The sequence below is a fragment of the Acinonyx jubatus genome, chromosome C2 (assembly GCF_027475565.1).
Source record: "Acinonyx jubatus isolate Ajub_Pintada_27869175 chromosome C2, VMU_Ajub_asm_v1.0, whole genome shotgun sequence".
NCBI lineage: Eukaryota > Metazoa > Chordata > Mammalia > Carnivora > Felidae > Acinonyx > Acinonyx jubatus.
Genome location: NC_069384.1, coordinates 134,312,175 through 134,326,322, shown reverse-complemented (window position 1 = coordinate 134,326,322; position 14,148 = coordinate 134,312,175). Strand labels below are relative to the sequence as shown.

Here is a 14,148-nt window from a genome sequence, read left to right as displayed (position 1 = left end):
CTACTCTCTCCACGGGATGACAAGGAGAACCTTTGAAGGCATCCGTGTGAAGGGGCAGACATTTCATCATCTCCGCTTCCAGCTAGAGGAGTTATGGGCAACAGGGCAAGGCCCCTTGCCACAGGGAAAGCTCTGAAGCTTTTGGCTGACAGGTTCAGGTCTTCTGTGTCCCAGGGTGGTGGGTGTGACAAATCTATGTGTCTGAGTTTTGAGGCAACAGTAAATTTCTGTAGAACAACTTTATGGGCAAGAAAAGAAAATCCATGTTTATGAAACATATTCATGTTAGTGAATAAATTTCCTGGATCTTTCTGTAATTGTAAAGCGTTTGAAATAAGGTTTTGATTACTAAAATTTGGATAAGAAATCAGAAGCCACACAGGTTGGGGCTCAGATGGGTAGGAGCAGGGATGGCACATTTTTCCCCCTGGTGCTTCCCCAATTACTTTTTTTAAAGGTCAATGTTGACTTGATTGTTAATACTGTAAGGAATGGATTGCAGGTGACATAGTGTAAAAGCTAGATTGTGGCCTCCGCAGAGGAAATGTCAAACGGGACTCATTTTTCAGAAGTTAGCCTGGGATTCTTAGGAGAGGGGACAAAGGAGGGACAGAAGATAAAGGGAAAGAGGGACTGGAGATGTCACGGGAGGGGAGAGTGGAGAAAAAGGGAGAGCTAGGAGGGAAGGTGGGGAAGAAGAGGTGGGGGAATTAAAAAGGAAGGTTGGTGTGCATGTGGTGGGGGGTGGGGAGATGAGAGGAGGCAGAGGAAGTAGCAGAAAGCCAGGGGAGACCAACTGACATTTACTTAGCATTCACTGTATGTCAGGCAGTGGGCTTTCACATAAATTACTTCAATGACTTCTTCACAAAGACTCTGCAAGTTAGATATATTTTAATACTCAGTTTTTAGATAAAGAAATGGAGGCTCAAAAGTGTTAAATAACTTGTCTGAGGTCACAGAGCAAGAAAAAATGGTTGGAAGTAAACATTTGTGTCCTTCCCAAACTCCTGCTCCTTTCTCAACACTGTATTTATTTGGAACATCGCCTTTGCATAAACTGAAAGAAACAGGCAAAGGAAAATCCTTTTGGAACAGTCTTTCATTGAAGCTGCACAGGTGCCAAGGCTGTTTTCAGTGGTGGTGGTGGCGTGGGGGGAAGACTACATTTGGAACATTACAGAATTCTACAGTAAAGGCGAGGTCTTATAAGGGTGACCTTAGAAAAGAAACTATACACCTGATGAGAAGCAGCCCTAGCAAGAACTGTTTGGAGCAAGATATTTTCATTGCTCTGGATAAAGTCATAATCTGGACATGAACAGTGCCATTTCACGCGGGAGCCATGCATAGCAATTATCATTCTCCAACCAAATAGTCGACTTGCTTCACATCCAAATAGGATCCCAGTATCTGGGAAGAACTGACTGATTTATGAGACTTCAAAAGGCATTTTCACTTTTTTATTCCTACTAGAAAATCCAAATAAAGTGAGAACAAAGACCTACAACAAATCAAGAGGTACCAACGCACGACACATAGTAGGTGCTCAGCCATTACTGGTTGAAGTAATGAAAGAGTGTTCAAAGCATTCTTGAAGAAAGGGATCAATTATTTTCATGGAAAAAATCATTGCTGTATTAGGAAATCTACAGAAATAGTATTGCACATAAATGTCGTTTTTAATTGGCTTGATTCTTGCTGGTCCACCTCCCACAGAACCAGGTCATCATAATCTACAGGATGATTACACCACTTAGGGCAATGTCTCTGGAGTTTGCTCTCTGGAACATCTATCTATATCAGAATCACTTAGGGATCAGGTCCCTAAAATCTATTTTATTAAAATCCCCTGGAGATATGCCATTCGAACTAAAGTTTGACTACTGATATAGGGGTTGACCAGGTCTTTCTTATATACAATTAAAGATTCAGGCCTATCTTTAACAGAATTTAATTTTTTTAAATGCTTATTTTTGAGAGAGAGAGAGAGAGACAGAGACAGAGACAGAGACAGAGACAGAGTGCAAGTGGGGGAGGAGCAGGAAGAGAGGGAGACACAGAATCTGAAGCAGGCTCCAGGCTCTGACCGTCAGCACAGAGCCCGATGTGAGGCTCAAACTCACGAACTGCGAGTTCATGACCTGAGCTGAGGTCAGACGCTTAACCGACTAAGCCACCCAGATGCCCCACTTTAACAGAATTTAGATGCTATGTATAAATTAGCTAAGACTCAGTTTGTACTGCTATAGATTCCAGACCAATAGTTCCCAATATTTAGTATATGTGTCACCCCGGGAGTTTACTAAGTGGGAGATTCCCAGGCCCCACCCAAAGGCACTAGGTTGAAACCAAATCTTCTAAAGTTTAACCAAGTACCCCCATGTGATTCTGATGCATGTACTCTGATATGCTCACACCTAGTACAGATTTCCAACTGGAAAACAATGTGCCTGTCACATAGTTATACAAGCTCCGAAAGGACACTTTGTTAGGACTTTTACCACATCTCAAGGCAATAAACTCCATTTGTAAGTGGCTTTAATTGCCAGAAACTTCTTACGTTGAATTACAATAAAGTCCTGTTAATCTGTCTGTCTGGTTCTCTTAATTAGAACTACACAGAAGACTTTAGTCCTCAATATTATTTTTAAGAAAATATATTTGACCAAGAAAATAAGTGTTTTTCTTCCTTCTGGATCCCTGTTTTGCCTCTTCAGCAGAGTGGGTAGGTGAGGAAAATAGACAGATCTGAACACGCATCCCTGATGAGAAGATACGGGCTTCTGCTACGTATGCTACAACGACGTTTCGAAAATCAAACACCTAGAACAACTTGGAATTCTCATTTCCTGGAGTAATATCACAATACACGGACACAAAACAAAACATGTCATTCTGAGCTGCCCAGGATGTGGGGCAGTTCTGTTTATCAGAATAATGAATAAGGAGTAAGGAGGGGCTCATTCAGATGAGGCAGGTGTCCTCCTGTTAGAAATCAGTGGGAACCCTCACGTATCCCGGGCACTCATTCATTTTTGTCCAGCTGCAGACATACAAGGGCAGGCATCTGGTTCTTACACCCGTGAAAGTCAGCTGTTAGGAGTAGATATGGAGAAGGGGACTGGCTGGCTGCCCATATTTTTATGGGCATGTTTCCAGGCATTTCACTGGGGCCTCCTCAGATCCTCACATTTGAACTAATTTGTCCCATGTGTATGCTTCCTTAAAAAACAGATATTTTATTATTCACAGACTTCAAAAAGAATTAGTTACTGGTAAAGTTTTAAAAAAGACAGCAAGAATAGCTTTGGACATGAAGGGAAGGGTACCCAGAGCGGCCATGGGGGTATTTGGTTTATCATTTAAAACGATGTGACTGGACAAGTTAAAAGAAGTCCGTGGCCCAATTATTCATTTACAAAATGGGGATAATAGTAAGTCACTTTTAGCATTGGCTATTATATGAGGAAACATAACATGTGTTCATTTCTCAACATCTGTTGGTACATAGTCACTACTCAAAACACAGAATGCCAGTCATTATTTGTCAGCATCAGTAATAGTAGTTGGTAGCCTGCCACACACTAACACCGGTTAGTTCTTTTTGAATGGTACTTAAAATGATTATCTAGGTCAGGATGAGCTAAAAGGAGAATACAAATGAATACAAACATAAATACATTAAATCTAGAAAATCGCCTTTGCCTAAATTTTCCATTCACGTAGGTAAGGAGAGATTGAATTTTGGCAGTGGAGAAGTAAAAGGCATTGTCTTGAGTAACTTGCCTGCTAAACATATACTGTTTCCCTTTTCCTTACATATTTCTTTCTGCTGCTGTAGCCAATTTTAGGGTACAAGACTCACACATCAGAAGTTTTAGTTTGTTTAGTTGTTTTTAATGATACAATTCTTGGATCGTTTATTCTTTGTGATGCGAAGTAAGAACACGGGGGACTACAGAACATAAATGCGATGTTTTCTAAGAATGTCTGGGATGATTTGGCCTTAAATGTTTTCAAACATCAAGATAAAAGTTGAGCGAAGGCGTTTAAATCATTACCAAGCCAGCATCTGAATTTGCATGTTGGCTGAGATGCAGGGAGCATTATAGGTTCTAGACCATCTCCGGCATCTGAGCTCTGTAATCTCTGTTACTACTTTTTTTTTTTTTTTTCTGTTTGCGAAATGAGAATGGAAACACCTGCTCCGCATAACTTATGGCATTGTTGAGAACTTTACAGAAACAACAATGAAAACGCTGATCCGATGTAAGCTGGCTTCACTCTCACAAGTCATTGCTCAGAAGTCTTGGCTCCATTTTGGAATTTTCACTGGTCTACAACCTCTCCTGCAAGAATAGCACAGAGGAAGGATACAGCCAAGGTTCTCTCCCTCATTTTGAGGCCAAAATGGCTTACAGGAGTTGTGATCTGATATTCCACACACCAAATTTGGGTTCCTGAACAACACTGAGTTTGATGCCTGAAGGAGAGACATTTATGCTAGCACAGTGGGGCAGCCTTAATTCAGGTCGTTGGTGTGAATCAGCGGAGACTAACTAGGTGGAGCCTTCCCTACCACCGTGCCAAAGCCCACATATTTGACACTCAGTCTATGTTTTTATTTCATTAATAAAATATGACCTCACTGCTCTTTTGTAATCCCGAAGCGTGAGGGTACATTTGTTGCAAACTGCATGCAGATAAAAGGCGGGTTCCTTTTGAAACTACATCCTCTTAATAAATAATTTTTGATCTACTATACATAATAACAGTAGTGCATTTCTTGTTAAAACGGCAAGCTTTTTCTTTTTTACCAAAATGAAAAGAAAACATTCATTTCTTTATAAATATTTTAAATAGTTTAAATACATATTTCATACCAAGGATATAAAAATAGCCTCTCTTTTTTTTTTTCCTGATAAATAAAGACATGTTCATTTACATGGCAAATAACGTGCAATAGCTAACCACTGGCCACCAGCTCTATTTGACTGATTGTCTAGATGACATGCAGTGATAATTGTCCCTTTGCCTTCACAGAAAGAAAAATAGATCAGCGGGAGCTGTGCACTCCCGAGGCCACCAGTGCTATGGATATTGTTCGGGAATGACAAACAGGCACTCAGGAAAACCTTCGCTGCACTTCACAAAAGTCACCTAGGACAAAACGAATCCACCAATTCTTTGTCTGGGACTTCTAGCTGCTCAGACCCTCGGGGTCTCTGGACTTTTAAAAAGTCGGTCACACAGACCAGGAAGTGAATACCTGTAGAGGAAACTGCTTCTGCTAGGTTTCTAGGGTCTGGCAAGTGTTTGCTACGGCACGGATGTGGCTGTGCCTCTGGCTGGCTTCTGACGGCGCTCTCCCGCGGGACCCCCCCGCTTTGCCCAGTCTTCACACCTGCCCGGGCAAAAAAGGCAAACTAAAGCTGTCATGCAGTGGTGGGTTTGAGACTGGCAGCTGCCGCACGTGCGAATATCATACGTTTATGGCTTTATTATCTTTCATTTCTGCTGTGCTTGTGACAACTTCCAGTGGAAAGTTCTCCAAGGGTTCAGTAGAGATTGAGGCCGCTCCTTCCCTGTCCCAAGATCCCGGCAGGTTTTCCAGACTGAAGGGGCTCGTGGCTCCCTGGCTGAAGCTGCCCTCCTCCGATCTGCTGGGGAGAACCAGGTGCAAAGAGGTTTCCGACGAAGAGCAGACGGAGGACGAGAGAGTCGCGGAGATGGACTGCAGAGGCGTCAGTGTGGAATCTGAATGTGGAGAGATGCACCTTAAAAATTGCAAGTGACCTTCCTGGACAACCTGGCAGTGGGCAGGTGAATAATCGAGGTTCGGAGAGTGGTAAAGTTCACTGTCTGCAGGATTTTGCTCATGAGCTCCAGTTCGCTGGGGGCTGCTCCCCACAGAGGAGGGATCCACACTCCAAATGTCTGAGGTGACATTACCGTGACAGAGTTGTGCTTGAGTATAAGCAGCTCCACCTGCTTGTAAGTGTAGGCAAGGCTGGTGCGCACTCCAGGTCGTCCTGGTCTGTAAGCTGTCCCTGGGGGGACACACAGAGGTGGTGTGCAGAGAGCAAAACCGCGACGGCGGCTGGGGTGACAGAACGTTTTCCAGAAGTTGCATCACATTCCTCATGTCCTTACCTAACTGGGAGACCTCCTGAGTCAATGTCGTCACCTGTGTGGACAAAGCAAAGCAGAAGGCAATAGTCAGAGGTGCGTGGTGGTGATTTCAGAGCAGCGAGGCAGGGAAATGAGATTTCTCAGTAGGAAGGTGTGAAAGGCCGCTCCACCGCCAACTCCAGCCAAGTCCAAGGGGTAGATGGAGAGGCTGGGCACCTGAGGTAAAGCCGTCCTTATTCTGAGGGGAATCCAGGGAGACATTCATAGTCAGGCCTTCTGAATCAGGGACTCTGGGGTTCTTGAACAAAATTAGAGACATGGGTCAAGTGTCTCTCGTATCTCTTAAATACAGGCAGTACCTCCTGCTTACTCTGAGTTAGTGGGATACACAGTGGTGCACACAAATCATCCTGGATGCCTCAGAAAACAGTATGGAGTGGTGGGGTTGTGTGTAAAGCACTCAATACACTACCTGTCCAGAGTAGATAGTAAATGATAGCGCTCACTTTTGTCACATGTAGTTGAGATCCATGGTTACTGTAGGTTCAGGGACAAACTGGCCTTCAGCGATGATGAAGGTGGTAAGCAAGAACCTACACCCCATTTGCCAGAGACAGAGTTTGCAAAAAGAGGGGAAACCACAGAATGGGAGACAGAAATAAGAACGACCTACAAGGCGGGTAGGTACAGATCAACACTGTGGGCAGCTTGGGGGCACGGGGGTCCATCAGTGAACGTTGAACCTTGTGGAATTATAACTCAGATTGTGTGGCATGTGTTTTATCCACTTTTCTAGGCAAGGCATTCAGCTTTTGTAAGATTTTCGAAGTAGACACAACTCTCAAACACTTAAGAACCACTGAAGAGTCTCCATGATTCATTTTACTCTTAAAACCAATAATAAAATTCGCTAGAGTTATTTGTTTTCTTACCGACCACATCACTTTTTTTAACCAAGGAAGCCCACCAGAAGATTGAATCTAGCTTTTTTTTTGGGGGGGGGGGGGGTTACATTCTTCAAAGTGAAGAAAACCTGGATTTCAGAAAGCAGGATACAAACATGTATTTTCTAATCTTTGGTGAGCTCTGTAACACTAACATGATGTTGTAATACTTTGCCTTGATTGCTTTAAGGCGATATTTTATAAAGGATCTTCTATGACTTGATTTACTATCATGAATCCTAAAACTCCAATATAAGCAGCTGAACCTACTGACTAAATATCATCAGAAAACAAAACAAAACAAAGAGAAGTGCAACTTCAGTGATGCCAAATCCAAGATTGCTGTTTTGTGCCAACTGTTTTCAACATTTACGTATACATTCCTAATTCATCCAGCAGCTTAATTCATTCCACTTCCTGCGAGTGCGTTCTGAAACTAATTCTCCCTGGCAGGCCCATCAGGAGGCAGTGCTGCTTGAATCAGGCATTTAAAAAAGGCCAGAAGGAGGTGTTTCCATGGTTCAGGCAACCAACTGGTAACACCTGCCTTGAAATTGCCAGGCCAAAAGTATTTCTGCCTTGCTGCTAGCATGGAACTCGAGGGACTCGATCGAATGCTTGTCCAGGCTTTTCAGCAGATCCGAAACTTCTGGTCATAAAAAGATACCTCTGAGCCTCCAATTTAAGGAGCAAAGTGGTGACCCTGAGAAGGGTGCTATGCATTTTGAAATCTTCACTGCAGGTTGTCTAATTTCGTAACCTGCCAAGCCTCAATTTTAAAGTGCATGGATCACACTTAAATCTGGATCTGGATCTTGGCACATGCAGACATGGGTTCCATCTTGAATTGATTAGCTCTTCTATCAAAATTTCAGAAGAGAAGGCTGACACTAAATGAGATGTTTGAAGGGATATATTAGCCGTCCATTTCTGTGGATTGTCTAAGTTTCATTCCTGTATCAAACTGACCAGGAGCATACTAGTTCCCGGTAAAAATGCTTTCAATAGGCCTTTTATTAGGATTGAATAAAGACACAGTCTTTGAAGAACCATTTTGCATTTTTGGCACACCAACAATTATGCCATTCAATAAATGTTTGTAAATTTATAATACAATATGATTTTGGGTACCCTTTTCTCTACTGGATCTATAAACAGTGCTAAGATAGGCATTGATACATTATTAGTTCTCTACCTGTAAAGTGAGGACACTGAGGTCCAGAGGTTAAATGACATTTTTAAGGTCCCTTATTTCATGAGGGACAGTCCTTGATCTAGAAATCAGGCCTTCTAAGTTTGGTGCTCTTTCTGTTATAGCATATTACCACATGGAAAAGGTGATATTGCTTAGGAGGTGAGAGAGTTTGCTAATGTGGTCAGAATCTGTGAAGAGCCCAGATGATACAAAAAGGCAGCTTCATGTGTCAAAGCTATCTGAAATGTCAATTCATCATCAAGTAAGTAATTGGCATCATCTCTAAGAAAGTCAGAGACTGATTAAGTACAGCAAAATCTCATATCAAATTATACAAATAAAACCACAAAAATGGCGTAAAGCAAGGGGAAATCTGGAGCCAGACAATGGTGCAACGGACAGATTTCTGGTTAACTATTTGTTCTAGATTTCAAAATAAATATTTTTCTATGGGCGAAATACCTTTCCAGGGCCACATTCTTGACATCTGACTTTTACTGTGCGTTTGCCACAACTTTAAGGTCATGAACTTTGAATGGGAATCCTGAGTCTTGACTGGCTCCAGGACTGTTAAAAAGCATTAACATTTCCAGAAAACAAAATTACCGTATCAGCTTGAACTCAAAGGAGCAAGGAACCTAAGGCAATAGAACTTTCTTTAGCTCTGGAGGGTAATAATCAATTTATATTAGGGAAGATTTCTGTCAGTGTCACTGAGGAAACCCCACTGCACCTTATTAAAGTTACATGAGGGAATTAATCCCTGTTGGGTAAGGGATCTCTCCCTTCACAAAGACAAAGGCAACTGTCACAAGGAGAGATGGCATCTCCTGGAGGTGGATACTCTGGTGACACTGAAGGTGACAACAGACTGTCACAGAAAGTGCAGAAAGATTCACTGTATTTTTATTTACTGTTTTCTGCTGGGTTTGCTAACTAAATTCATTCAGACACAGGGAAGACCTTATTTTCAATCAAATGTGGAAAGCAATGAATGCAGTGTCTCTACTGGTGAGGATCAATGCTTTTTTATAGCATGGTAAGAAGATGTGCATTTGGGGGCACCTGGGTAGGTCAGTCAGTTAAGTGTCTGACTTCGGCTCAGATCATGGTCGCACAGTTGGTGAGTTTGAGCCCCGCGTCAGGCTCTGTGCTGACAGCTCAGAGCCTGGAGCCTGCTTCGGTCGGATTCTATGTCTCCCTCTCTGTCTGCCCCTCGCCCACTCACACTGTGTCTTTCTCTCTCAAAAATAAATACACATTAAAAACATTTTAAGAAGATGTGCATTTGCTAAAGAGAAGGTTGTTGGGGCTCCTTTGTGAACAAGGCTCCATCCATTTAAGGAGATATGTCTTCAGAATACAACTTAAAAGCAGAGTACTACAGAAATAGGTCAGTGAAAACAAACAAAAGCCATCCAGATCAAATGCACCAAAGTTTTCCCACCTAACTCAATACTACTTAAATTCTTTAAATGTTTTCTGTTACTCATGTTAGAGGAGACAACCCCCTTTTGAGTGGATACCACAAAGCCCTTCACAAGCCCCATCTCATTGGCTGGTGGCTCCACGTCCTGAAGTCTCCCCCTTGCACACCATCGGACTGAACACAGGGAGCTTCTCAGCCCACTTCTCAGCATGCACAGAGTGCTCTTCTCTCTGACCGGGGGCTCTTCAGTTCTGCCCCTTTCAGCCTGGTGAGTTTCTTCTCTCCCTTCAAACTTCTTCTAACCCCTCATTTTCTCTGCAGAGCTGGCTCCCGACAGCTCACTTAACCTCACAAAGCAGCCTGAGTATCATGTGGGACTGTCTGCCCTCCACTGACACTATAAATTCCTTGAGAGTAGATAGAAACTGTTACTTATCTCAGTATCTCCTGGACTCAGGGCAATGCCCAGAATATGCCGTGTACTCAGTATGTCTTGGATGTCTAAATGAATGCACGTCCTGCCATTTTGAAGGACTTGGCTTTCATATCACCTTCAATTTTTATTCTGTTGTGTCTCATGATTTTACCAGAAATATCCTGGGAGAGAGCTGCCTACTACAAAATTATACTGGGAAATCTGTAACTAACCTTCTTTGTCCCAAGTAAATATGTTTAAAGTAGGTATTATGACTTAAAGGTTTTATATATAAATTCCTTGGGAATTCCTTAATTTTTAAGAGCAGGTGGCATTTCCACTGTTAAGAATCTCTTTGATCTTGTGTTCCCTTCATAATTATAGAAAGGGGTCTCTTTTGGCCAAGACTTCTGCTAGACTTTATTTACCTTAGTGCCTTGTCACTTGTCCCAGCAAGTGACTTGATTTCCATGGTAGCTTTAATTTCCTGGGGAAATTGTCCCTATGTACTGACTCCCATGTTTCATGATTATATGATGCCAAGTGACAAACTTAATAAAGTTATCCAGAGTCGTTTTATCAGTTGAAATTTGGTAAGCTTCTTTGCATCCCTGGTTGCTACCCTAGCCTATTTTAGATGTGGCCTTCTGATTATTTGTACTTATGCAGACAAAATAGATAAACAAACCATAACCTAATACACATTATTCTCTTACTTGTGTATTCAGTTGCATTTCCTTTCTCCATTTTCCCCCCTTCCTTCCTCCCCATTCTCCTAATTCTTCTGTGAATAAAAACCCATCAGTCCAGGATGTAAAACTGTTAGCCAAACCAGCTCACCATCACCATCTGCAGAGCCAATTGTTCACATCCAAGATTTCTCCATCCCTTCCAAAGTCCCAACTGCTAGAAAGAAGAAGTGTTGAAAACACCATCTGTGCTCCCAAGTGGTTCAGTCTGCTATCCAAAACTTTGGAGCATCTAAAGATCCTTCCCTCCTCTGTTGTCCCAGTAACATGTATTTAACCATCCAAATCATTAGGTGTTTAGCAGGTTTTTGGGCAGTGCCTTTGGTCTTGTTGAGCAGTACCTTCTGTCATGAATAGAAATACCCATGTGACAACAGACTTTGTCAACTATCCCTGACAATCCACACACTAGTCTTTCTATACTTCTAAGAAGGGAATCATTCATCACCACAATTTTTCTACTTTTGCCAGATCTAGGTTTTCTCAGAACTTCTATTGGCTTGGAAACTGTCATTGTTGCCCACATTTCCAGAGTATCTGGTTTTCCCCTCTTATGTTTAATTTGCTCCACTGATGTGATGCTACTTCTCATCCTCCTCTCAATCATATTTCCACAAATGCTTTGTTGTGAGGACTAAATAATAGAGTGAATGTTACAGTTTGGTCCCCATATAACTGATAATTGGTCAAGATCCCAGTATCTGCATTTGATGATGCAACACAGCTTAGTTGAAAACTTCTTCATGATAGGGAATACTAACCCAGGACTGACACTTAGCCCAAAGAAAATAAAAGCCAGTTATCTATATAACTGCTCTTCAGCCTCAGCATGGAGAGAGAAACCGCTCTGTTCATGCTTTTACATAACTAATTTGGAAGAAACGGAATCTCCAAGTTTTAGCATTGCCTTGCATGGATCTTTGCAGTAACTAATAGTAACAGCAATAACTAGCAATAACTAGAGTCTTTGAAAAATATTGATTAAGATCCTGCATTTCCAGTGTAAAGTTTGGGTAACTGCAGTCAAACGGGTTGAGAATTCTCTATAAAATACGTGTGAGTCAAGATACAACAATGTGCAGCTTCGTGCGGATCAGCATTGAATAAGGACCAATGCGGGGCTAGATGGGGGCAAGTATGACTAGTCTTTATTGTTTTTTTAATAATAGCTCCAGTCCCTGCATAAGTCCTGCCATTTAAAATCTTTGTTGATGCCTGAGTAATTTAATGAATATTAAGTTGCCTGGTTAATTTCTTAATATGAGTTTCTGGTATTTTCATTTGAACTTAAATAACGTTTTAAAAAAAATGTTTCTTATTTATTTTGAGAGAGTAGAGAGAGTGTGCATGAGCAGGGAAGGGGCAGAGAGAGAGAGGGAGAGAGAGAATCCCAAGCAGGCTCTGCGCTGTCCGTGCAGACCTGACGTGGGGCTCGACCTCATGAAACCATGAGATCATGACCTGCGCTAAAATCAAGAGTCGGGATGCTCAACTGACTGAGCCACCCAGGTGCCCCTTAAATAACTTTCACCAACCCCCCCCCAAATAGCACCGCAAGACACAGAAGTAAGTATCACTGTAACTCTAGCAGGTAAGAATGTTTTATATGATGTCAGTGTCTCATGGATGCCCCCACCACTTTAAAATGGGAGATTTTTAAGCCACTGTGTTATTACATAGTTGAAAAAATCCATCTGTGGTGCTGCTGACCTCCTGTCCCAGTAAGACTGCACACTGCCAGTTTTTACGGTTAGATTGTGTGCCTTTTGGTGTACACACAGATACGGTATTCTGGTGTGACTTTGGATTGTGCCTTTGGGGAACAGCAGTGTGAGTTTCCTAATGAAGACCAGAATGTGTATTTGCCAATACCTTTTATTTTATATGGAAGATAGCTAACTTTTGTCTTCTGTTATTCATGTTATTACATTTTTGACTCTTGGCTATTGGCATGGTATGATTCATGGCCTCTGAGTATAACTGGAACTTCAACTGATAGAAAAAAATGTCACTTCCATTTTTGTGCATTCAGTGAACAGATGGGGAATGCATCTGTTGATATAATCTTCTTAGCTTGAAGAGTTCTTGACCCGTCACTAAATTTTTGCCAAACATGTACACATTTTCCTGCTAGACACAGTTTTCCTAAATTCCGGGTACTAATTACACCAATCCTCTCCCCCTGCCACGAACACATATACATTTCTACAAACTCTGATTCAGGTAATTAAATGGTCTTTCATTGAATCTTTTGTTATGTTGCATATTTACCATGGGATTTAGACAAGTTCAATCAAACTCCAGAAGCAGGCAAAACAAAAAGGACGATGGGCATAATTTCATCCTTGTGTCTTTTGCTTCATAAAGCATTCAAAAACAAGTGACAGTCTTTTTATCTGTCAGCTAAAATAATAATCCTACTCGGCACTTGCATAAATTTCATCCGAATGAGGATCTCAATCCCATTACTAACAAAAGTTGTAAATCTTGTTCTACAGCTGGAGAGACTAGAATGTTGAGAGGTGATGTGGCTTATCTGAGGTCACACAGAAATAGTACCAAGGGGTTCACTTTTGCAGGTGCATCTGTTGCCTCTTAAATTATAATAAGAGAAGAATTACAAGCCTTGAAAGTGATTATGCCAATGGTTTCATTGAATTTCTGCAAGCTCAGGCCTTCGGACACAACTTTATTACTTTAGCTGTATTATTGTAATCCATTATTTATCAACTCTTTGATTGCTTTTCTCATCTATTTCCCTGCTTCCTGTGACGAAGTTTGATTAGTATCCAAATTGCTGTCTGGCTAAGGGATCCTCACTGCTAGTAAAGAACACCAAACAAAAGTCTGTCTCCTCTCAGAGTACCAACTGTATAGAACAGTGCTTATTAAGACTTAAAGTATATAGGAGTCACCTGGGGATCTTGACACCATGTATATTCAGATTCAGTACATGTGGGGTTCTGGGATTCTGCATTTCTAACAAGCCCCCAGTTGATGATAATGCTGCTGGTTTGTACTCCAAGAGGTCAGATCATGAGTTCTTATTATGGATTTAGTCCCTTTGGTTAACTCCAGACGTATTATAATTCTTTCAGTAAGAGCTGAGAATTTAGATGAAACAGCCTTTTCCAATTCCTCTGGCAAGTCGGTAATTGGCATTTACGATTTGTTTAGATCTTCTATAGTTTCTTCCATCAATATTTTGTAGTTTTTAGTGTATAAGTCTTGTGCTTACTTGGTTAAATTTATTCTTAGGTATTTTGTTCTTTTTGATGCTA

General features: G+C 41.6%; 1 protein-coding gene across 1 annotated transcript in view; it reads right to left on the bottom strand.

The window, feature by feature from the left end:
• Nucleotides 1-3,512: 3,512 nt before the first annotated feature.
• Nucleotides 3,513-14,148, bottom strand: part of KCNH8 (potassium voltage-gated channel subfamily H member 8) — a 352,744-nt gene continuing 342,108 nt past the window's right edge. Inside the window, exon 16 of the mRNA XM_053221505.1 lies at nt 3,513-6,190. Coding sequence (XP_053077480.1) covers nt 5,486-6,190 — 705 coding nt within the window. The 3' untranslated portion in view covers nt 3,513-5,485. The remainder of the gene's footprint in view (nt 6,191-14,148) is intronic.